A 24,561-nucleotide genomic window follows, 5' to 3' on the forward strand; every position below is an offset into this window, starting at 1 on the left:
AGGTACCTAGATGTCTTCAGAGGCCTACTCCTGTCTACCTATCACCTTGTTGAACAAGGGGAGACTAGACTAGTTCATTTCTTTCCTGAGACCTCCTACCACTCTTGTCATCTTTCCCTTCAGAAAAAGAGCTTGGGCATTAAAGTCAGGCCTGGGATCAAATCCTGCTCTATCATTCAGTGACTAGCCAAGTGACTACAAAATTTAAATTGCAACTATTTAAAATTACAACTCTGTCCCCTACACCTCAAGTTCATGGTTTCTCCTAACCTTGTTCTAGTTTTAATTTTTTCCATAGAACGTCTCACTTAACATATTTTCTTACTATTATATAATTATAAATGTAATATAAATAACATGACTTCATATATACATATATATTTATGTTATTTAGCTCCTACGCCTAGAAAGTGAACTCCATGAGGGAATAGATCTGAGTTTAATTACTTTCTCAAAAGCTTAGAACAGTCCCTGACACATAGTAGGTACTCAACAAATACTTGTTAAGCAAATTAAGAGAAGGGAGTCACTCAGGATATAAATAATTAAAATTATTTTTTAAACCTTTCTGGCCTCCTTCTTCTTACACATCTGTCCTAAAGAAAGAGGTTACGCTTGTTTCTATACAATGACTCAGCTTTGAGTACACATATTCCCCCCACATCTCAGGGAATATAAGATGAAACTTACGTTATAGTCCTCTGCCAGGAATCATGCACTTCCATGATTATGGAACAAACAGCCTATGATCTTTATTGCAATACAGCTCATAGATATTAAGAAATAAAACAACTGTGTTTTTAATCTGAAAATTTCAACTCTAACTAAAGTGTGCATGACCATGAAACACTAACAAATGAGGGGAAAAAATTAAAGGTACAATTGAAATTATTAAAATATTGGGAATGAAATCCTGGTCAATTTTACCCTGTGTCAGTTCCAGTCATGTACACTGAGTCTGTAAGACGCCTCATCTACATTGTTGGAATGAGGGGAGGTTCTATTATAGAATAATGGCCATCAGTTTCCTCCCTTCCACTTCTTAAGGCTCCATCCCTCTATAATTCTAACTCATCCAGGCTTCCAGATGCCATGATTTTCTTCTTGTGAAACTCCAATCTTTTTGGCATCATCCTTTTTATTCAACATAACCTTTGTTCTTTGGATTATGGATATCAAAATTTAAGAAGGCATCCTTTCCTACTTGCTGTAGGATGCCTCTTATACTTGGTCTGACTTTTAAATATTTTGGATGCACAAGTCAGTGATGAATTCTATTTCTCCCTTACCATCTCTTCCCTCTCCTTCTCTATCCTCCCTCTTCTCCTCTTTATTGATAAGACTGTGTTTTACATTTTCTAAAAATCACATTTTCAGAAATCATATTTTAGTTCAACATTTTCAGCAATCAAGGTATAAGGGTACAGAATCAAGAAATGAAGACTTCATGGAGGTAAGCAATTAGAAGGCGGCTAGCAGTTTCATAATACTAGTAGCAAGAAGAGACCAGCTAGATGTTTAATTGATAGAATCAGGGAAACGAACAGATGAGAAAGAAACTTCTGAGGGCCAGAACAAGCCTTGAAGATTGTCAACACTCTCTTTCCTGCAAAGTTCAATTTTAATGTAATCAGATTGTGGAGCTATTTTGTGAGCCCCAGGGCATTATTAAAAACAACAGCACAATCAGCTAGCAATTAGTGAAGGCTAATGCTGGGTCTGATACAAAAAGAGACAGATGGACCAAAGCTTAAAGGAGAAATCAGGGGAAAAGATAGTTGAAGACAGCCTAGTTAAAGCTACAACCATCTGGGGTAGTCAGGGAAACTATGCATGCCCAAAGCAGGACCTCGTGATGCATGATATCAGAAGCTACAAACCGAAAAGGAACAGACTTCACCAAATTAGTCCAGACAAGCCAGTAAACAAATAAATGAGAAAAAAAAAAAAAACCCAAGTAATAACAAGCCCCAGAGGAGCATGGGAATAATTAAAGTTACTATATTGCCTAAAATATCCAGTTTTCAACAAAAAATTATAAGACATGCAAAAAAAAAGAATTCACAGGGAAAACTAAGCAGACAATAGAAATTGCCTTTGAGGATTAGGAGTAGACAACAAACTGTGGAAAATTCTTAAAGAGATGGGAATACCAGACCACCTGACCTGCCTCTTGAGAAATCTGTATGCAGGTCAGGAAGCAACAGTTAGAACTGGACATGGAACAACAGACTGGTTCCAAATAGGAAAAGGAGTATGTCAAGGCTGTATATTGTCACCCTGCTTATTTAACTTATATGCAGAGGGCATCATGAGAAACCCTGGGCTGGATGAAGCACAAGCTGGAATCAAGACTGACGGGAGAAATATCAATAACCTCAGATATGCAGATGACACCACCCTTATGGCAGAAAGCAAAGAAGAACTAAAGAGCCACTTGATCAAAGTGAAAGAGGAGAGTGAAAAAGTTGGCTTAAAGCTCAACATTCAGAAAACTAAGATCACGGCATCTGGTCCCACCACTTCATGGCAAATAGATGGGGAAACAGTGGAAACAGTGAGACTATTTTTTTGGACTACAAAATCACTGCAGATGGTGATTGCAGCCATGAAATTAAAAGATGCTTACTCCTTGGAAGAAAAGTTATGACCAACCTAGGCAGCATAATAAAAAGCAGAGACATTACTTTGCCAACAAAGGTCAGTCTAGTCAAATCTATGGTTTTTCCAGTAGTCATGTATGGATGTGAGAGTTGGACTATAGAGAAAGCTGAGCACTGAAGAATTGATGGTTTTGAACTGTGGTGTTAGAGAAGATTCTTGACAGTCCCTTGGACTGCAAGGAGATCCAACCAGTCCATCCTAAAGGAAATCAGTCCTGAATATTCATTGGAAGGACTGATGGTAAAGCTGAAACTCCAATCCTTTGGCCACCAGATGGGAAGAACTGACTCATTTGAAAAGACCCTGATGCTGGGAATGATTGAAGGCAGGAGGAGAAGGGGATGACAGAGGATGAGACGGTTGGATGGCATCACCGACTCAATGGAAATGAATTTGAGTCCATCACTGGGAGAAGGTGATGGACAGGGAGGCCTGGCGTGCTGTAGTCCATGGGGTCGCAAAGAGTTGAACACGACTGAGTGACTGAACTGAACCGAACTAGCAGACAAGTATTTCAAATCAATTATTATACATATATATAAAACACTTCACTGAATAAGAACAGAAAACATTTTCTTCTCAAGAGCACACAGAGCATTTTTCAAGACAGACCATATGCTAGAGCATTAAAAAAAAAAAGCCTCAATAAAGTTTTAAAAGGATTTCAATCATGCTAAGTATGTCCTTCAACCACAAATTCAAGTAGAAATAATTAAGAGAAGGAAATATGAGAAATTCACAAAACAAGCAGAAATTAAACAACATATTCTTAAATGACATATATGTTAAAAAGTATAATTAGAAAATTCTCTGAGATGACTGAAAACAAAAGCACAACATAGCACAATTCACAAGATGGAGCTAAAGCAGTACTCACAGGGAAATCCATAGCTTCATTAGCAAAGGATAAAGAGTTGAAATGAATAACACTAACTTTCACCTTAGGAAACCAGAAAAAGAAGACCAAAATAAATCTAAATCAGAAGGCAAGGAAAAAATAAAGACTAAAGCAGAAATAAATGGAAAGAACAGAAAACAATAGAGAAAAGTAAAAAAAAAAAAAAAAAAAAATTGATTCTTTGAAGAGACCAATAAAACTGAAAATCTTAGTGAGACTGACCAAGCAAAAAGAGACTCAAATTACTAAAATCAGAAATGAAAGGAGGCATCGCTAACAAAGAAATTTCAAAATATATATTTTTAATAAATATATACATATATTTCATATATTTTAATAAATATATACATATATTTCATATATTTTTAATAAATATATACATATATTTCATATATATGTATATGTTACAATCAACTTTAGGCTAACAAATTAGATAAACTAGATGAATGGACAAGTTTCAAGAAAGACACAAACTGTCAAGGATACCAAGATACAACTACTCAAGAAGTAAAAAATCTGAATAGAACTATAGCAAGAAAGAAGACTGAATTAGTCATTTTAAAACTGCCTACAAAGAAAAAAGCCCAGGCTCAGATGGTTTCACTGATGAATTCTACTACACATTTGAAGAATTAATATCAATCCTTCACACAAACTCCTCCAAAAAATAGAAGAGGAGATAATACTTCCTATCTCATCCTATAAGGTCGATTTTACAATACCAAAGACATCACAAGAAAGAAAACTACAGACTAATATCCTTTATGAATATAAATATAAAAATCCTCAAAAAGTAGCAAAATGAAGCCAACAACGGATAAAATGGATTATATGCCATGACCAAGTGGGATTTATCCCAGAAATGTAAGATTGGTTTAACATCTGAAATCAATCAATGTAATACACCACATTAGTAGAATAAAGAACAAACAATAACATGATCATCCTAACAGATACAGAAAAGCATTTGACAGAAGTCCAACACTCTTTCATGGTAAAAAAAAAAAAAAAAAACACCCAGGAAAGTAGGCACAGAAGAGAAATTCCTCAATTTGATGAGGGATAATTAACACATAAACAAACAACTAATATACTTAATGGGAAAAGACTGAATGCTTCCCCCTAATATTAGGAATTAGACAAAGATGTCTACTCTGACCACTTCTATTTTTCAACACTGTACTAGAGGTTCTAGACAGGACAATGAAGCAAGAAAAAGAAATAAAAGGCAGCCAGATTGGAAAGAAAGAAGCATGTTCTTGTTTATATTTAATACAAAGTCCCAGGGAATCCACTAGAAACCATTAGAATAAACAAGTTTATCAAGGTTCACAACATGAGATCAGTATATAAAAGTCAATATATACCAGCAATGAACAATCCAAAATGCAATTGAGAAAACAATTCTATTTAATATAGTGTCAAAAGTATTTGGGAATAAATTAGGAATAACTTTAACAAGTATTTCCATGTATGTGATTACAAAGCACTGTTGAAATGAAAGATCTAAACAAATAGAAAGACATCACACATTCATGGAATTAAAGATACAATATTGTTAAGATTGCAATAATAACTAAGTTGATCACAAACTCAAGGCAATCCCTACCAAAATTCCAGCTCTTTTTTTTTGGTAGAGATTGACAAGCTGATTCTAAAATTCATATGGAAATTCAAGGGACCCAGAATAGTCAAAACAATCTTGAAAATGAAGAAAGCTGGAGAACTCACACTTTCCAGTTTCAAAGCTTTCTACAAAGCTATATTGATCAAAACTGTGTCATCCTGATATAAGGATAGACATATAGATCATTGGATAGAATCAAGAGTTTAAAAATAAACCTTCATATTTATGGTCAATTGATTTTTCATAAGGGTGCCACGAAAACTCAATGAGAGTAAGTCTTTTTAACAAATGGTGCTGGGATAATTGGATATCCACATGCAATAAAATGAATTTGGACACCTACCTCACACTATCCACAAAAATTAACTCAAAATGGATCAGACACCTAAATGTAAGAGCTGAAACTATAAAATTTTCAGAGGAAAACACAAGAATAAATCTTAACAATTTGGGGTTAGGCAATGGCTTCTTAGATACAACACCAAAGCTCAAAGCAAAAGCACTAATCTTTTATTCTGACTGAGTAAAAGGAGCCAGAGACAAAAGATCACACACTGTATGAGTCCTTTTCCATAAATGTCCAAAATAGACAAATCTACTAAGACCAAAAGGTCTAATCTGCGGGGATGGGAAGAGAATGGGAAGTGACTGGTAATAGGTATGTGAAGTTCCTTTTTCAGGTGATGAAAATATTCTAAATTTAGATTGTGGGGATAGTTGTACATTTTGAATATACCAAATTCAATGAATTATATACTTTGAGTGAATTATATGGTATTTGAATGATATTTCAATTAAGCTGTTGAAATATAGTAATGGATTTAGAGAAAAGGATATGATCTGCTTAGAAAGGTAAGTCACTTATATATTATTAGGGACAAAATCATCTACACTGCATCTTCACTGCCACTTTAGTGAACAGTCTGATTACTTACCTGCTCCCATTCCTGCTTTGTTAATTGTTCAGAAAAGGACCCACTTGTTCTGATTCCCTGAGCCACAATGGTTGTACCCAGTTTATTTTTCTTCTCAGCACGGTCTCCATCCATTGGAATTGGTGGCATCAGCACAGATCTCATCTACAAAATAAATTCACGCTTTAGCCAAACCCTATGCTTAGTGTGCTACATGTAGAAACTTCAGCACTAGTTGCTATTTTGTCTATATTATTGTGCTTCAACTCAGTGGAAAATACATGACCACCTGTTCCATCTCACCTACCTCCTTCATCTTACTGATGCACTGATCTCTATAAACTGGGCCTGTTAAGCTCTGTTTGTACGTTTTTCAACTAGAGACACTGTCTTACAGGGAAAGTTTCCCATTAGAGTTTCTGAAAGACCCCAGAGGCACAGATGTCAGTGGAGACATGTTCTTTGGTGTTGTGACGGGAAATGGAAGATGCTAAGGGAAAACTAGTCTCCCTCTGACCCTTTACCTATACATGGAGCTAAGAGAGAACTAATAGGCTTGGAGTTCAGAAACACCTCTTAAGAGGATGACTGCTTTTCTTTTTGTTGTGTTTTCCAGGAGAAATGAGAGAAAGTACATCTGTGTCCAAGAAAGTTCACAAAGGGGACATAAATTGAAAACTTCGGAAGCCTTCTGACTTAAGTGCACTGGGTTCTCAGTCTGACCTGCCAGCAACTGAACATTACATCTAATCCTAGTAACAAAGGTGATGTATTTCTTTGGAAACAAAATGTCTTTCTGATAGTACATCAATTACTATAATCCCTTCTATGTTCCCTTACATAATTTGAGACTGCAATTTTATACTTGTTTCTTTGTAGCACCACACCTTTATACAAAACAATTTGAAGCAATGGTTCTATTACATTGGAAGCCTTAGTTCAGTGATGGATAATTCTCTGAGGTAGGCACTTAAGTTTCTTCTATAAACTAGGGTGTATATAAAATCTTACCTTTATTTTTCAAAAATAAAAGCAAACCGTATTCTGAGGTCCTATCTCATTGAGATGGTTGGAATTCAATTTCAGCTATTATTAGTGAGCTGGGCTTCCCTGGTGGCTCAGAGGTTAAAGCATCTGCCCACAATGCCAGAGACCTGGGTTCGATCCCTGGGTCGGGAAGATCCCCTAGAGAAGGAACCGGCAACCCACTCCAGTATTCTCGCCTGGAGAATCCCATGGACGGAGGAGCCTGGTGGGCTACAGTCCATGGGGTCGCAAAGAGTCAGACACGACTAAGCGACTTCACTTCACTTCACAGCCTACCTCCCTGTCTCCCCCCCCCAGCAAATGTCTTCAGGTCTTAGGCAGAGCAGAGTATTTTGGGAGGACACTCTGGACTTAGGTCTACACAACTCACTTCTGATAAGGTCATCGGGGAGGACAAAGCCACACGGTCTCTTAAGTACTGTGGCTCTTCTGTTTTCAAGGCCATGTGGGATCAGGACACTTTGCCCAGTCCCTGCTGGGTGCCACATCATCATTTTCTCCTGGGGGTCCTACTAACCATCTCTTCCCATAACCTCTGCCAAGGAGTTTGAAAAATACTAAACCAGAGGCTTAAGTATTATAGTCTTCCTTCTCTGTCCTTCTGCATTCACCATCCCCCCTTCCCAACCTGCCCACCTTACAAAATACCTTTAATGAACCTGCAGTGGAGGTTGTCATCGCGTTCCCCCAACTCTACCCCTCCCCCATGAACAACTAAATCATACAGCAGGTGTAAACCAGGAAGCATGTTCACCCCTACATTTGGAGGTCCAAATAGACGGGCAAATGGGGGTTATAAAACTAACTTGAAAATCTGTTTTTGTATCTCATCTGGTAGAGTTCCAAAGGCTTAAACCTACTACTTTCATTACAGTTCAATTATATTTCACACAAAGAACATGTGCTACCAGTTCAACTTCATTTTAGCAGGGTAGACAAAAAACATACAAGTCAAATTTCTACCTTTAAAGCCAGTCTTAACAGTATGTGGAACAATGATCCCCGAAATGGGTGAAATGTGAAATTTCTGGCCTCAAAATTTCTCCCCAGGGTCTCTCTTGGTGACTGAAATTTAAACCTCAGTTTTAAGTATCATGAAAAAGAGGACAGAGTTGGAGAAGAGAGCTTTATGTTCAGAGCTTACTCTCTGCCATGTTTTTCATCTAGGTAGTTATATTTAATCTTCCCAGCAATCCAATATGGTAGGTATTTTTTAGCTTTAGTGCATAGATGTGGGAAATGAGGCTTAGAAATCATTGGTACCTTACCCAGTCACCCAGCCAGGAAGGGGTAGAAGCAGGATGTAATAGATGTAATGTTAGCTACATCTGTCTGATGTCAGAGCTTCACAGTGTTTACTAGGTTAAGGTGGCTCTCAATTTAGGGTCTCCATAGAAACAGTAATGGACATTTCAGAGAAACGCTCTTAATATCTCAAAAAGCCCAAGAGAGGACTGGCTTCTCAGGCTAACCTCAGGAAAGGAAAAGTTTTCAATCTGATCAATTAGTAGTGGCTGCCACGGCTGATTAGTGCTGTTGTCACAGGGCCAGTGGTGGTGGAATGCCGCCTTCCTGCCATGTGCTTGCCAATATTTGACTGACAAAAACATCATGTTCCCTTGCTCTTGGCTAGAATCATATCCACTCATTATGTTAACAATTACTATCTCATGTTGATTCAAACATCTTATTGGCTTGACTATTTGCTGAGATCCTAAGAAAGGTACCTTAAATTAGGGTGGCCTTAAAATTTATTGCAACTGGGATACTTTGGAGAGTAAAGGGAGGTGGTATTAACACCTACACCAAGACAACAGCTGTAAACCAGGAAGTATGGTCATCACTGGGTGAGGCTGGGGAGGGGGTATGTAAAATCAGTACAGAATCAGGAAAGCGAGTTGTAAAAATGTTTTTATCCAGTTTTACCTTAGGTTTGCCCTATTTCAGTCTTAAATCTCAACAAACATTAATACTGACTACATCTTAGGTGCTGGAGTTATATCAGTGAACTAGAGAAGCAGGGGAAGGTGGTAAACAAATAGTACCACAATCGCTTATTTAATTTTGTAACTGTTATGAAGGATAGGTACAAGGGGCTTGAGAGCATACAGACGGGGACCTGATCTAGTCTGGAGGTCATGGAGGGCTTTCCAGGGGAGGGGTATGTTTAAGTTGAAATTAGAAGAATGAGAAGGAGTTGGCAACAATATAATCATTCATATGTATTTAAAGGTATAAGGACTCTTAAAAACTCAAGGTGAGCAGGAATCACATGTCCACATCAAATTAAATTCTAGTTCTAGATTCCCCTTGCATAGATTGGTAGGAATTTGATTAACAGTCCTGAGGAGCAGGGTTCAGGTTTCTCACTAGGACTGCACATGATCACGGGACTCAGAGCTGCCACTGGTCGTCATGCCCAGGTGGTTCCCCTGTCCCCCTAGTCTGGGGGCATTGGCTGGGCTCTTGACATGTGGAAGGCAATTCCAGTCACTCTGCAAAGCCTCACCAAAGAAGCCTTTCACTAAGCCTCAGAGCTTCAGGCCCCACACAGCCACTTCCCTCAGAGGGTCGATACGTATTCCTGCTCTGCTTCTGCTGTATTGAATATTGTTACTTAGGATTAAAATATTAAACTACTCCCCCCCAAAAAATATCCTGAGCCATTTGGAATATATATGGGAAATCACACCAATTCACAAACTGCTGTATGATTCTACTTCTATAAGGCTCCTAGAGGAGTCAAATTCTTAGAGCTATAACACAGAATGGTGGCTGCCAAGGGCTGGGGAAGGTGGAATTGGGAATTAGTGTTTAATGGGTAGTTTCAGTTTGGGAAAATGGAAAGTTTTAGAAATAGATGGTGGTGACAGTAGTGACGGTTGCACAATAATGTGAAAGTACTTAATGCCACTGAACTGCACACTTAAAAATCGTTAAAGGGGTAAACTTTATGTTGGTATATTTTAAAACATTAATTAATTAGAAATTTTAACTTTTCAAAAATCAGGATTTTTCACTTTTAGAAACTATTATGAAATGCCAATATTTTCCCACTTTCACCATGAATTTTTAAAAATATATTTTCCATATATAGACGTTATCAATTTAGTTCTTTATCATGCAATCATGGATTTTCTTAAAATTTTTACTCATTTTTTCAGAGTTACAGCAATCACTAAAACATGAATCGATATAAAACAATACATGAAAGGAGGTATGTATCCCTTTGTAAATCTCTGAGAGGACATTCATGCAAACATTGTTTCTTACTTTGTTTCTTTCTAAACGGTGGAGTAAATTCAAGTCTGTGGACTCTGATATCCCTCCATGTATGACCAGGACTTCATTGTCAATGATTGTACCAATTGGGAGCCAGGTATAAACCTCTTCCAAGATTTGTAAGATTTTTTTTCCGTGCAGCTGTAAGTAAGAGCTTGAGTAAGTTTGTTTTTCTGATAGGTTCAATTTTACTGAATAGTCCCAACATATGGACAAAAACCAAGTTTTCATGCCACCCAAACTAGGTCAGGATGGACACACTAACCAACAAGCATGCATTAATCACGTCTTTTAATTCTCTTTTTTTGATACTTTGACTTGCTGACCCAGGGGAAGAGACTGCCCCTCCCAAGACTAGTTAATGCCTAGAGGTAGTAAGGAGTTGTCTTTTGTATGTAAAAAAGGGTGCCTTTTATATGCAAATCAACCTACCCAGAGCCCATCCTCCCAACTAGTCCTTTACGGATTTAACCAGCCTGCCAATGCAGGAGACATGAGAAACGTGGGTTCCATCCCTGGGTCAGAAAGATTCCCCTGGAGGAGGGCATGGCAACCCACTCCAGTATTCTTGCCTGGAGACTCCCACGGACAGAGGAGCCTGGTGGGCTACAGTCCATGGGGTCACAAAGAGTCAGACACAACTGAGCACAGCACACCCATGGCCACTATTTCCTGCTCCAATCACCCCAGGGCCAGCCAGATACCAGGCAACCGTGGACAGCTTGTAAGTCCCAGAGCCTGCTGAAATTATTCAAACGAACCAATCCTAAATCTGCTTACACTGCCTCACCCATTTCTTCCTGAGAAAACCACAATAAAGGCTCTTGCCACTGCCTCTGACTGACCCTGAGGTGCAGCCCCATATGGTGTGGTGTACCACTGACTTCAGTTTCTAAGGAATTGTGAGTAAAAACCTTTCCCTTCATGACAGTCATTTCCATGTTTTACCAAACCTGAGTAAAACAAATCCCAGGTATCTTTGAAACAACAGAGTTTGTATCTGTGTTAAAACTCACACAGAAGTTACAATGAAAAAGCTTGGTCTTCACCATGGCCAGGGCTTCCTTTTGTGCTTTTATTGGCCCGGATTCTGATTAATTCTCCCATCATCCTTCTTGAACTTCTATACATAAACAGCAAAGAGGATGTAAAAAAAAAAGTAGATGAGTCCTACCTTATATTTATGTAAAATTTCTTTCGTGAAGCCATACCTGAAAAAAAACAATGGGATTTCAACTCTGTCACTGAATGCTAAAAGAGTTTCCCGTAACTCCCACTTACGTGAGTCAAGTCATGCAAAAAAGCGAGTCCTTAACATCTTACTATCACAAGTATCAAGAACTCAAGCAACTAGACTTCAGTTGGAACTATTACTTACTCAAGTCTTTGCTAGGCACTATGGGAAAGAACAAAGGCAGCTGATGATGTCATCCCTACCCTCAAGGAGTTTAGAGTATAGCTGGGAAAAGAAGATAAATTTTCATGAAACCAATACAAGACAGCTTAAGAAATATGTGGTAGGCACCGGTGTCTAAGTACTGCAAGTATCCACAGTGTGCTGTGGCCACTGAGGGAAGGTGTGTGGGAGAATGCTTTTCATTTATATAGAATTTCTCAGACATCCTATACCTTATGGTAAATGAATGATTAGGAGGGAAAAAAGACCAAACAAAGAAAAGCCTAGAAGGCAATAAGTTGGTTCTTAATACTCTCTCTGACATAGCTCATGTAATGGTATTGAGGGTTTTAATAAAAAGTATCAGGAAGTTTAATGCCTGAATAGCAGTCACTAAAAGGGATTTAATGATGAGATTTTTTTTCCAATACTTTCTTTGCCTTAAGATAATAATATATATCTTGAAGTATAATAATATATCTTGAATAATATATACCCAACAAAGTGAAGTCAGAATGCAACATACTCACTCCAGGTTTCCACACAAATCATGTCATGTGAAGCTTCTACAGTGTAACATGTTTCCTAAAATGAACTCAGTCCTGCCTATTCAACAGCACCTCAAATCAGCTTACCCCCAACTGAACTCATCATTCTCCCTCAGCCCACCTTTCTCCTCTTATCATGTCCCCAATATCAGTGATATTGCAAATTCAACCTAGGAACCTGGAGGTCATCTTGATTCTCTCTTCTTTCAAGTCCTCCATATCATGTTACCAAGCCTTAAAAAATGCCTAAACTCCTCTTGAATCTATCTACTTCTTTGTGTCTCCATCTCCCAGTCTAAGTGAGAACCCATCATCTATCTCTTCAACTCTTATATTTCCTACTGGCATCCCCATATCCATTCTTGTCCCTCACCAAACTACTCTTATTGCTGCATCTTACAACACAAATTTTATAATACTCTTCAATGATTTTCTCCTGTCCTCAGAAGAAAGCTCAAATTCCTCTGCAATAATTTCTTACGTCTCCAGCCCTATCAGGTACCATCCTGTTCTTCAGTTTATGCTTCTCCTATCCTGAACTTCTTTCAAGTCTAAAAAGTCCTTTCTCAAGCTCTGCCTAAATTGTCTCTTCACTGCGGAACACTGTTTCCCATCCACTCCTGCCATGGTCGTCTCTTGGTTTCCTAATTCATCCTTCAGGTCTCAGGCTAACGCCATATTTCTATGGGAAAACCTTCCAACCACCCCTCAGACAGGCTGGATCTCCCTCTTTACAAATTCATCACACTTGAAAAACCTGCTCAACTTCTGTCTTCCCTGCTAGATGTAAATTCTAGGAGGGCAGGGGCCATGTCTCTTTCAGTAACCATTCAGCACTAGATGCTGAAGCTGAAGCTCCAACACTTTGGCCACCTGATGCATAGAGGTAACTCACTAGAAAAGTCCCTGATGCTGGCAAAGATTGATGGCAGGAGGAGAAGGGGGTGACGGAGGATAAGATGGATGGATGGCATCACCGACTCAACGGACATGAGTCTGAACAAACTCTGGGAAATGGTGAAGGACAGGGAAGCCTGGCATGCTACAGTTCATGGGGTCACAAAGAGTCGGACAACTTAGCGACTGAACAGCAACAACAACAAATAGAACTGAATAGCTAAATAAATGGAAGAATAAATGGCATGCCCAAATAAATGTTTTGAGCTATATTACATATATGTATTGAGCTATATTGTGTATATATATATATAGCCTCTGAAAATAACCTTGGGATTTTTTTCCTTCATACTTAGCATTTTCTTCCAAACCTGAGGGTTGGAATTGAAACTCTTGTTTTCAGGCCAAGTGCCAAAACTGCCCCAAAGAGAAAACTCATCAGTTGCTGAGCTTTGATTCAGGCACTCAAAAGCCCAGGACTGAAGCATCTAACATGCCATGCCTTTTACTTCCCTAGTGCAAACTGGATTGTTTTTTCATAAAACAAGAAACAAAAGGAGGAGAGGAAGAAGGGGAGGAAGGGAAAGGAGAGAGGAGGAGGAGGAAAGAAGAACATTTGTCACTTACTGTGCCTTTCACAGCAAAAACTGGTAAACCACTTAACCAATCTTTGTTCCCCAAACTTCCAGTGAGTCAGATAGCTGAAATGCTATGTTACAGCTGTGCTCAAATATGTTTATGAACAACTATGCCAGAAGCAATCACCATGTCATAAAAAAAAATATACACATTAGTGAAAAACACAGTACTAGTTTCCGAGACAACTTCTGAGGCAAGCCAAAAGAGTATCGAGAGAATGAGTCCATCTAAACCTGCTCAACCACACCTCCAAACCCGGCCTAACACGTCTAGAAAGCACACAATTTGGCTTGGAAAGGGTGGGTATGGGAGGAAGAACAAAATAGAAGGGAAAAGGAAGGATTGGAAGAAAAGATAGGAAGGGAATTTTAGAGCAATTTATACTCACACAGTAGAGGATTGATGGAGGTAAACTGGGGTAAGAACTGAGATCTTCTTTGAGATTCTCATCCCTACTTCTCTACACTCACTTCTAACTCTCTGCTAGGAACTAAACACGGTAGCATTTTCCAGAACAGGAAACAAAAGAGGAAATCTACAGGGATAGGTTACCTCATATTCATCATAAAATCCTCATGGTTGCCTCTGTTCAAGTGCAGGTCATTTGGGTACACAAGAAAACTCACAAACAGGATCATTAGGATCTCCATGGAATTTTTTCCTCGATCTACAAAATCACCATTAAAAACATATGGGTTGCTCACTGAGGGGAGACCATTCTGTGGAAGGAAGAGGGGGGGAAAGGAGCAGTTAAAAGAATGTACTTTTAAAAGTAAGGTTTTATACTTAACGTTCACGTGGATGTGGAGAAAAGAGGCTGAGTCAGTTCTTCCACTGGGAAAAATCTGCTCACCCACTCAAGCCAATTTTACTTTTCCAGGGCAAGGGTGAAAGGTTTCACTCTTCTCCTGCAAGAGACCTTTTGGAAGTAAAGAATTAGCTTGGGACAGGTACACCAGGGGGATGGCTCATCCTACTCACTTTCGCGCATGAAAACTATGAGTTTTCTCTGAAAGGACCTGATAATTATCCTATTAAAAAAGCTGTGGTACATATACACCATGGAATATTACTCAGCCGTTAAAAAGAATTCATTTGAATCAGTTCTAATGAGATGGATGAAACTGGAGCCCATTATACAGAGTGAAGTAAGCCAGAAAGATAAAGAACATTACAGCATACTAACACATATATATGGAATTTAGAAAGATGGGAATGATAACCCTATATGCAAAACAGAAAAAGAGACACAGATGTACAGAACAGACTTTTGGACTCTGTGGGAGAAGGCGAGGGTGGGATGTTTCGAGAGAACAGCATGTATATTATCTATAGTGAAACAGATCACCAGCCCAGGTGGGATGCATAGACAAGTGCTCCGGCCTGGTGCACTGGGAAGACCCAGAGGAATCGGGTGGAGAGGGAGGTGGGAGGGGGGATCGGGATGGGGAATACATGTAACTCCATGGCTGATTCATGTCAATGTATGACAAAACCCACTGCAATGTTGTGAAGTAATTAGCCTCCAACTAATAAAAATAAATGGGAAAAAAAAAATGGATTCTTTCATCTCCTCCTTGGGTAGAAGAGGGAAAAACATTGAACTAAGAGCCAGAAGTCGTTCATTCTAAGGGACCCTCTGTTTAATTTCTCTAAGCTGTGATTTTCTCAATTTGTAAAAAGAATCCCATCCCAGATCAAAAGTGAGAGACAGGATATGAAAGTACTCAGGAAAGTGTAAGGTACTGTCCAACTGTGAGCAGAGCTAATATACCATCAGTCCACTCTGATACAATTACACCAGGTGTTAGAGGCATGTGTTCCTGACTGCTCACCAACCAGAGCCGTATTTGTTGTTTAATATGTTGATTACCACTCCTGAGCATAATACTTTAAAATATAGTGTTAGCATAAAAAAGGACTGGGATTAGGACAAAGGTCTGGTCTTTATAGCAGCTATTCTTTCCTTTACTTCTGTACTAGTAAACTCTAAGATAAAACACACCAAAAAAAAAAAAAAAAACACGCCATACCTGGTAGAGAAATGGTTGAGTGCATTTTTATTGCATAGTAAGATAATTCAAATGTCTAAAATATACATTACAAAAAGAAAATTTTAAGTACTCATATATTCTAATATATGTCCTCTTTCAAAAAAGTTACCTTCGAGAAGTAATTCACATATTCTAGTTATATTAATCTTTTTCAAATGATTTTCAATTTTCTCTTTTGTTAGGTTTCAAATTATGTAAGAAAATATTATTACTTTATACTCACCACCTAGTATTTATATACATTTTAAATTGTTCATATCAATATGACAAAAATAGTTGAAAAAATAAAATACAAGTTGTAGCATATAATTTAGGAATCCCAGAAGTCAGTATGCAACAAAACATGTTCTGAAGGCAACTGGAAAAGAGCAAGCAGTGGTGTAGTGTTCTGGGCCAGAAGACTTATTCTCTAATTCAGCTCCACTATTACCCATGTGTCCCTGGGCAAGTTATTTGATCATTATGAACTCTAGTTTCCTCATCTGTTAAATGATAACTTCCATGCTTATCATACAGGGCTACTTCGGAACTCACATGAGACTGTAGTATGTTAAAACTACAGTGTGCTTTTACTATAGTGTGTAAAAACTATAAAGCACCACACAAACTAAGAGATTCATTTTATTATGACCTCCATGTTATTTCTAACTTTACAACTCCACCACTTTATATTTTCTTATACATGAATTCACATAACCTATTCACACTGGGCTTAGATAGTGTGAGCCAATTATAAAAATATAGGCTACTGTTCATCAAAACATAAAGGAAAAAGGAGTGATTCTGCATCTCTAATACTCTTTCTTCCCCCGGACTTCAGCTGGCTGCCATGAGTAACCTGGTGAAGTCTGAGGAGTGCTGGAGGCTATAGATTTTATCGGGATGTCCAGGACTGAAGGGGGCTTAAGGAGCAGCAGAGAGCTGTGGAAGAACTAGGCCTGAGGGGACATGTAGACTCTGTGATTAAGGGGACACTTTGTCTCAGAGCATGTGTGTGGTCTTGGTTGAGGGGGGAGGGATCTGGATCTTACAGAAAGGCAGAAGAACTTTCACATCTCTGAAACTAAAAGAATACTAACACATGCATTTAGAGACACCTAGGAACACAGAGACTTCCTCTCACACTCTTGATGCAGAAGCAGAAAGTGGTGTTGTGCCTCCAACTATGGAGAAGCTTGGCCTAGCTTAAGCAGAAAATTGAAAACGGAAATAACATCATATTTAAGAGGATCCAATAACCACAGAGGCAGACCAATCAGACCTACTAAAGTACCATCCCCTAATGAGGTAACAGTGCTGGAGGAGACAGAGGCCAACCTTTTTTTAAAAATGAGAGTACCATGAAATAAAGAACAGAAAGTCAGTAATTCCTGGCATTAAAAATATGCTATTGAAGTTTAAAATATCAATAGACTAGTGATAACTAAAAGATAGAATGGTTGAAAAATACATTGCTGACCGAAAGAGCAAGCAGATGAAAAATCTCTCACAAACAGCAAAAGGCAAAATGATGGAAATCATGAGGAATGAATAAGAAATTAGAGTTCAGAGCCAAGAGAACTAATATGCCAACAATAAGCATTCGAGAATCAGGAAAAAGGAACAGATGGAGAAGAGGCAATAATTACATAAATAAGAGAGGGAATTTTCTACAGTTTAAAACGAGACTTCACCCTGAAGTTCGAAAGAGCTCATGACTCCTGTTTTCAATGAACATGTACTGATTGCTTGTTATGTACCAGACACAGTTTTAGGTGTTAGAAACATAGAAGTCCTTGCATTAAAAGAATTTGCATTTAAAGAACCTAGCATCCACATGCCCCACAGAGGAAAACACTCAAGAACATATTTTAACCAAATAACAGCAGTAACAATAAAAAGTCCTTAAGCCTGGGAAGGACTAAGAGAAAAGATTAAAGTTGTGAACAATGAACCTTGCAATACATAATTAAATATAAATCAATAGCAATAATGTATAAATTGTGTTCTCTGAAACAGCTAACAGAAAAACCTAAATGAACTTTTTGGCCAACCCAATACAAAACAAGGATTCAAGAAATAGAAGAGATGTACTATGAAGGAAATCTGATAATGGTCAAGAACTAAAAATCTGGCATGAACCAAAACTAAGGATTTGTAGGGGATGTGAAGGGAGAAAAGTAAAATTCTCTACAAATCTCATCTGAATGGGGAATGTACATGGAAAGTGTGAAAACAAATATATTTACCTTACTGGAGGAGAGAGAGGATAATGAAGAAGGAATAAAGTTATAGCTATTTGAGAAGTATACACACATACATCATTTATTAGAAATGAATGTCAGGAATAGGAAGATAACAACTAATGAATAGGAAAGCATGGTAAAAACGCCAAAGAAAACAATAATTTAAAAAACTTCACTAAAACAGCAAAAAGAAAGACTACTTTAAAGCACAAAACTCCAAGTATCTATAGTTTGTGAGAAATACACATGAAAAAAATAAAGAGAGAATGAAAGCAAGGTAAACGCAACAAAGAAAAGGTAAAAATGAAAATATTAATATTTGACAAAGTGGAATTTAATATTCAAAGTGCTAAAAATTATCACAAAGCAACATTATATCATAATAATGGCCACTTTATGAAGAAGGTTCAATTTATAAACTTGTATTCAATAAATGAAAGAACAAGTTTTTGCTTCATATATTTACTATAAATGCAAGAAGAAAATTTTAAAAAAACACATAGGAAATTATTCAAATGTATTTATTGGTTTAAAATAATGTCCACACATTATTTGATACTCCTTTTAAAAGGTGAAGCCTAACACCACTCCCTGAATGTGGGCTGGACTTAGTGATTTGCTTCTAAGGAAGGAATAAGAAACAAAAGCAGGAGTGCTGGTGTACAACTGTGGAGACTAAGTCATAAAAGAGACTGCAGCCTCCTATCTGCTCTCTTGGATCACTCACTCTGGAAAAAGCTACTGCTCTGTCATGAGAACACTCAGGTACCCTGTGTAGAGGACCATGTGGCTGTTCTGTCAACAGCCAGCAAGGAACTGAAAAGCTGTGTCTGCAGCCATGTGAGTCAGCAATCTTGGAAATGGGTCCACCAGGTCCAGTTAACCTTACAAATGACTGCAGCCCTAGCCAACTGCTTGATTGCTAGCTCATGAGAGACCTTCAGGCAGAACCACCCAGCTAAGCTGTACTCAGATTTCTGAACCACAGAAACTGTGATACTAAACATTTGCAGTTTTAAGTCAGTAAGTACTGGGGTAATTTGTTATACAGAAATATATAATACACATATTTAAAAAGATACAAATGGAAAAAATTGAATGTACAGTTTACCCTTGAACACTGAGGGTTTGAGCTGCAAGGGTCCACTTAAACACAAATTTTTAGTGTAGTAAATACTACACTACTACATGGTCCATTGTTGGTTGACTCTTTGGATACAGAGGAACTGCAGATGAGGAGGGCCAACAATCACTTATACATGGACTAACTCTTGTATTGTTCAAGGATCAACTGTATAACTAATGACCTTAATAAATAGAAATACGAAGAACTCTACATCCTATGAATAGCAGATACAATTAATTTTTCATTTGTCCACGGCGGTTTCATGAGAATCTGTCATATACTTGATTTCAAAGAAATCCTAAACAAATTCAAAATAATAAACATTTCATAGGACACATTCTAATATCATAATCCAATAAAACCTGAAGCAAATAATATAATGCAAAAAATTCTAGCTTTTTGAATTAAGGTCCTTGGAAATTAAAAATTATAGTCTTCAAAACCATTGGATCAAAGAGGAAATTAACAGCAATATTATAAATTTGATAGAAGGCTCAGTAACAACTAAAGTAAGAAAAAATGTGTAGTCTTAAATGCCTTCATTATTAAAGAAGATGCACATGAAAGACTATATTCACCTTAACACACTAGAAAAATAAAATCAATTAAAGATAAAAGCTGAAATTAATGAAATGGAAAATGAAAAAATGAAAGCTATATAACCCAAAGAGTGATTCTTTGAAAGAACTAATAAAATTGATGATAAAACTCATCATAAGCCTGATTAAGGATAAGTAAAAAAAGATAATGAAAAACATGTAAGATTAAAGATTAGAAAAAAGGCAAAGATATAGAGAAGTTAGTTTTAACATTATATATATAAAAAGAGAATATAATGTTGGAACCTGTGGCAATATACTTTGACAATCAAGAGAAATGGAGGATTTTCTTGAAAATTAGAAGCTACTAAAACTGATTCCAGTGAAGATACTAAAGATACTAAAACTGATCCTAAAACTGGAATGGGTGAATTTAACTCATATAACCATTACATCTACTACTGTGGTTAAGAATCCCTAAGAAGAAATGGTATAGCCCTTAGTCAACAAAAGGGTCCGAAATGCAGTACTTGGATGCAATCTCAAAAACGACAGAATGATCTCTGTTCATTTCCAAGGCAAACCATTCAATATCACAGTAATCCCAGTAATCCAAGTCTATGCTCCGACCAGTAATGCTGAAGAAGCTGAAGTTGAACAGTTCTCTGAAGACCCACAAGACTTTCTAGAACTAACACCCAAAAACGATGTCGTCTTCATTATAGGGGACTGGAAAGCAAAAGGAGGAAGTCAAGAGATACCTGGAGTAACAGGCAAATTTGGCCTTGGAGTACAAAACGAAGCAGGGCAAAGGCTAACAGAGTTTTTCCAAGAGAATGCACTGGTCATAGCAAACACCCTCTTCCAACAACACAAGAGAAGACTCTAAACATGGTCATCACCAGACGGTCAATACAGAAATCAGACTGATTATATTCTTTGCAGCCAAAGATGGAGAAGCTCTACGCAGTCAGCAAAAACAAGACCGGGAACTGACTGTGGCTCAAATCATGAACTCCTTATTGCCAAATTCAGACTTAAATTGAAGAGAAAAGGGAAATCCACTAGACCATTCAGGTATGACCTAAATCAAATCCCTTATGATTATACAGTGGAGGTGACAAATAGATTCAAGGGGATTAGATCTGATAGAGTGCCTGAAGAACTATGGACGGAGGTTAGTGACACTGTACAGAAGGCAGTGATCAAGACCATCCCCAAGAAAAAGAAATGCAAAAAGGCAAAATGGTTGTCTAAAGAGGCCTTAAAAATAGCTCAGAAAAGAAGAGAAGCTAAAGGCAAAGGAGAAAAGGAAAGATATACCCATTTGAATGCAGAGTTCCAAAGAATAGCAAGGAGAGATAAGAAAGCCTTCCTCTATGATCAATGCGAAGAAATAGATGAAAACAATAGAATGGGAAAGACTAGAGATCTCTTCAGAAAATTAGAGATACCAAAGGAAAATTTCATGCAAAGATGGGCACAATAAAGGACAGAAATAGTACGGACCTAACAGAAGCAGCAGATATTAATAAGAGGTGGCAAGAATACACAGAAGAACTATACAAAACAGATCTTCATGACCCAGATAACCACGATGGTGTGATCACTCACCTAGAGCCAGACATCCTGGACTGCAAAGTCAAGTGGGCCTTAGGAAGCATCACTACGAACAAAGCTAGTGGAGGTGATGGAATTTCAGCTGAGTTACTTCAAATCCTAAAAGATGATGCTGTGAAAGTGGCACTCAATATGCCAGAAAATCTGGAAAAATCAGCAGTGGCCAAAGGACTGGAAAAGGTCAGTTTTCATTCCAGTCCCAAAGAAAGGCAATGCCAAAGAATGTTCAAACTACTGCACAATTGCACTCATCTCACACGCTAGCAAAGTAATGCTCAAAATTCTCCAAGCCAGGCTTCAACGGGACATGAACCGTGAACTTCCAGATGTCCAAGCTGGATCCAGAAAAGGCAGAGGAACCAGAGATCAAACTGCCAATATCTGCTGGACCATCGAAAAAGCAAGAGAGTTCCAGAAAAACATCTACTTTTGCTTTATTGACTACGCCAAAGCCTCTGACTGTGTGGATCACAACAAACTGCAGAAAATTCTTAAAGAGACGGGAATACCAGACCACCTGACCTGCCTCCTGAGAAACCTGTATGCAGGTCAGGAAGCAACAGTTAGAACTGGACATGGAACAACAGACTAGTTCCAAATCGGGAAAGGAGTACGTCAAGGCTGTATATTGTCACCCTGCTTATTTAACTTATATGCAGAGTACACCATGCAAAATGCCGGACTGGATGAAGCACAAGCTGGAATCGAGATTGACGGGAGAAATATCGATAACCTCAGATACGCAGATGACGCGATCCTTATGGCAGAAAGCGAGGAAGAATTAAAGAGCCTCTTGATGAAAGTGAAAGAGGAGAGTGGAAAAAGTTGGCTTAAAACTCAACATTCAGAGAACTAAGATCATGGCATCTGGTCCCATCATTTCATGGCAAATAAATGGGGAAACAACGGAAACAGTAAGAGACTTTATTTTGGGGGGTTCCAAAATCACTGCAGATGGTGACTGCAGCCATGAAATTAAAAGACACTTGCTACTTGGAAGAAAAGCTATGATCAACCTAGTCAGCATATTAAAAAGCAGAGACATTACTTTGCCAACAAAGGTCCATCTAGTCAAAGCTATGGTTTTTCCAGTAGTCCTGTATGGATGTGAGAGTTGGACTATGAAGAAGGCTGAGTATGAAGAATTGATGCTTTTGAACTGCGGTGTTGGAGAAGACTCTTGAGAGTCCCTTGGACTGCAAGGAGATCCAACCAGTCCATCCTAAAGGAAATCAGTCCTGAATATTCATCAGAAGGACTGAAGCTGAAGCTGAAACTCCAATACTTTGGCCACCTGATGCGATGAACCAACTCATTGGAAAAGATCCTGATTCTGGGAAAGATTGAGGGCAGGAGGAGAAGGGGACGACAGAGGATGAGATGGTTGGATGGCATCACCGATGCAATGGACATGAGTTTGAGTAGGCTCCGTGAATTGGTGATGGACAGGGAAGCCTGGCATCCTGCAGTCCATGGGGTCGCAAGGAGTTGGATGCGACTGAGCAACTGAACTGAACTGACTGAAAACTGATTCAAAAGAAGTAGAACACTAAAAAAGTGCATTGTCTGCATACAGCTTTTTTTTTTCATTTTTAAAAGAATTTTTTGGTCTACTTTTTTATTTATTTTTTTAACTAGAAGATAATTGCTTTACAATATTGTGTTGGCTTCTGCCATACATCAACATGAATCAGCCATAGGTATATTATGTCCCCTCCTTCTTGAACCTCCCTCTACCTCTCACCCCATCCCACCCTTTCAAGTGGTCACAGAGCACCACCTTTCAGCTTCCTGTGTCATACAGCAAATTCCCACTGGCTACCTATTTTACATATGGTAATATATATGTTTCCATGCTACTCTCTCAATTTGTCCCATCCTTTCCTTCTCCAGCTGTAAAAAGAAACACATCTGAGTCAGTTCTAATGAGGTGGAGGAACCTAGAGCCTATTATACAGAGTGAAGTAAGTCAGAAAGAGAAAAACAAATATCATATATTAATGCATATATATGGAATCTAGAAAGATGCTACCGATGAATCTACTTGCAGGAGAGCAATGCAGATGCAAACATAGAAAACAGACTTGCATGTGGCTTTATAGTAGAGCTCTCTTTCCATTTTCAAAAGCAAATAGTTGTGTTTTTTTTTAAGCAAATAGTTTTGAGGTTCCTTCAACCAATGATTCCCATCCTTGGCTGCATATTAGAATCACATGATGATTCCTAGGTGTCCATCAGAATCTCTGGAAGTGGAACTCAGTAGTTTGTTTTTGTTTTTTTTCCTATTTCCTTGGGTGATTACAATGTATAGCCAAGTTTGAGCACAAGGGATTTAAGTTCTAAACCATAGAAAAAGATGTAAATATCTCCAATTTATCTCATAAGATCAGTATAACCTTAGTATCAAAATTTGAGAAAAACAGCAGCCAAAATTTGAACAAAGATGTAAACTATTTTTCACTGGGATGACCAATTTTCTGGTAGTAGAATTCATCTCCAGTTAAATCAACTTTGTTTATTATAGGTATTTCACCTCTTCTATGAACCATGAATAGTGAATTTCTTTAGTCAAACCTAATTTTAAGCCCCAAATAGTAATGATCAGCTAAGCCATACACCTTATATAGCACACTTGACACCCAATAAGCTTTAACCTTTTCAAAAAAATCTCATGTCTTCAAAAGAATAAGATTTGTGATAATGAAGCTCATTCAGTAGAAAATGTCACTGTCTCTGAAAGTGATTCTAAAAGGAGTCCTAAATATATACTGAACTTCTGTAAGTGTTGAGCCTCTGAAAGCAAAGGCAAGACTTATTTGGGTGTATAAGATCTGCACTGTTCCAGGACTAGTTGTATTACTTTACATAGTCTGAGTTCAAATACATTTTAGTCTTAGAATAATAAGAGAATTGGAAAATAGATAAAAAGATGACCTAAGTCTTCTGGGACATGGGTCTCTAGGATATTTAGACTTCTGGTTACTGAGGTTTCTCTGGATTTCTTCCAAAAAAGGACTCACTGCTGCTGAGTGAACCCATCCTTCACTCAGTTCCAGTAAACCAAACTCTCTGGCTTATTCCACAG

The 24,561-nt window shown here is 38.0% G+C and overlaps 1 protein-coding gene across 8 annotated transcripts in view; it reads right to left on the reverse strand.

The window, feature by feature from the left end:
• The window catches only part of PPEF1 (protein phosphatase with EF-hand domain 1), a 139,822-nt gene that overhangs the window by 21,785 nt on the left and 93,476 nt on the right, over positions 1-24,561 (reverse strand). For 7 of the 8 annotated variants that reach the window (XM_061136304.1, XM_061136302.1, XM_061136303.1 and 4 more), the window contains 4 exons: positions 14,465-14,631; positions 11,607-11,643; positions 10,424-10,573; positions 6,125-6,268 (listed from right to left, as the gene is read on the reverse strand). In XM_061136304.1, the coding sequence (XP_060992287.1) occupies positions 6,125-6,268; positions 10,424-10,573; positions 11,607-11,643; positions 14,465-14,631 (498 nt within the window). The remainder of the gene's footprint in view (positions 1-6,124; positions 6,269-10,423; positions 10,574-11,606; positions 11,644-14,464; positions 14,632-24,561) is intronic. The other variant, XM_061136306.1, reaches the window with a different exon arrangement.

The sequence above is a fragment of the Dama dama genome, chromosome X (genome assembly GCF_033118175.1).
Source record: "Dama dama isolate Ldn47 chromosome X, ASM3311817v1, whole genome shotgun sequence".
Classification (NCBI taxonomy): Eukaryota; Metazoa; Chordata; class Mammalia; order Artiodactyla; family Cervidae; genus Dama; species Dama dama.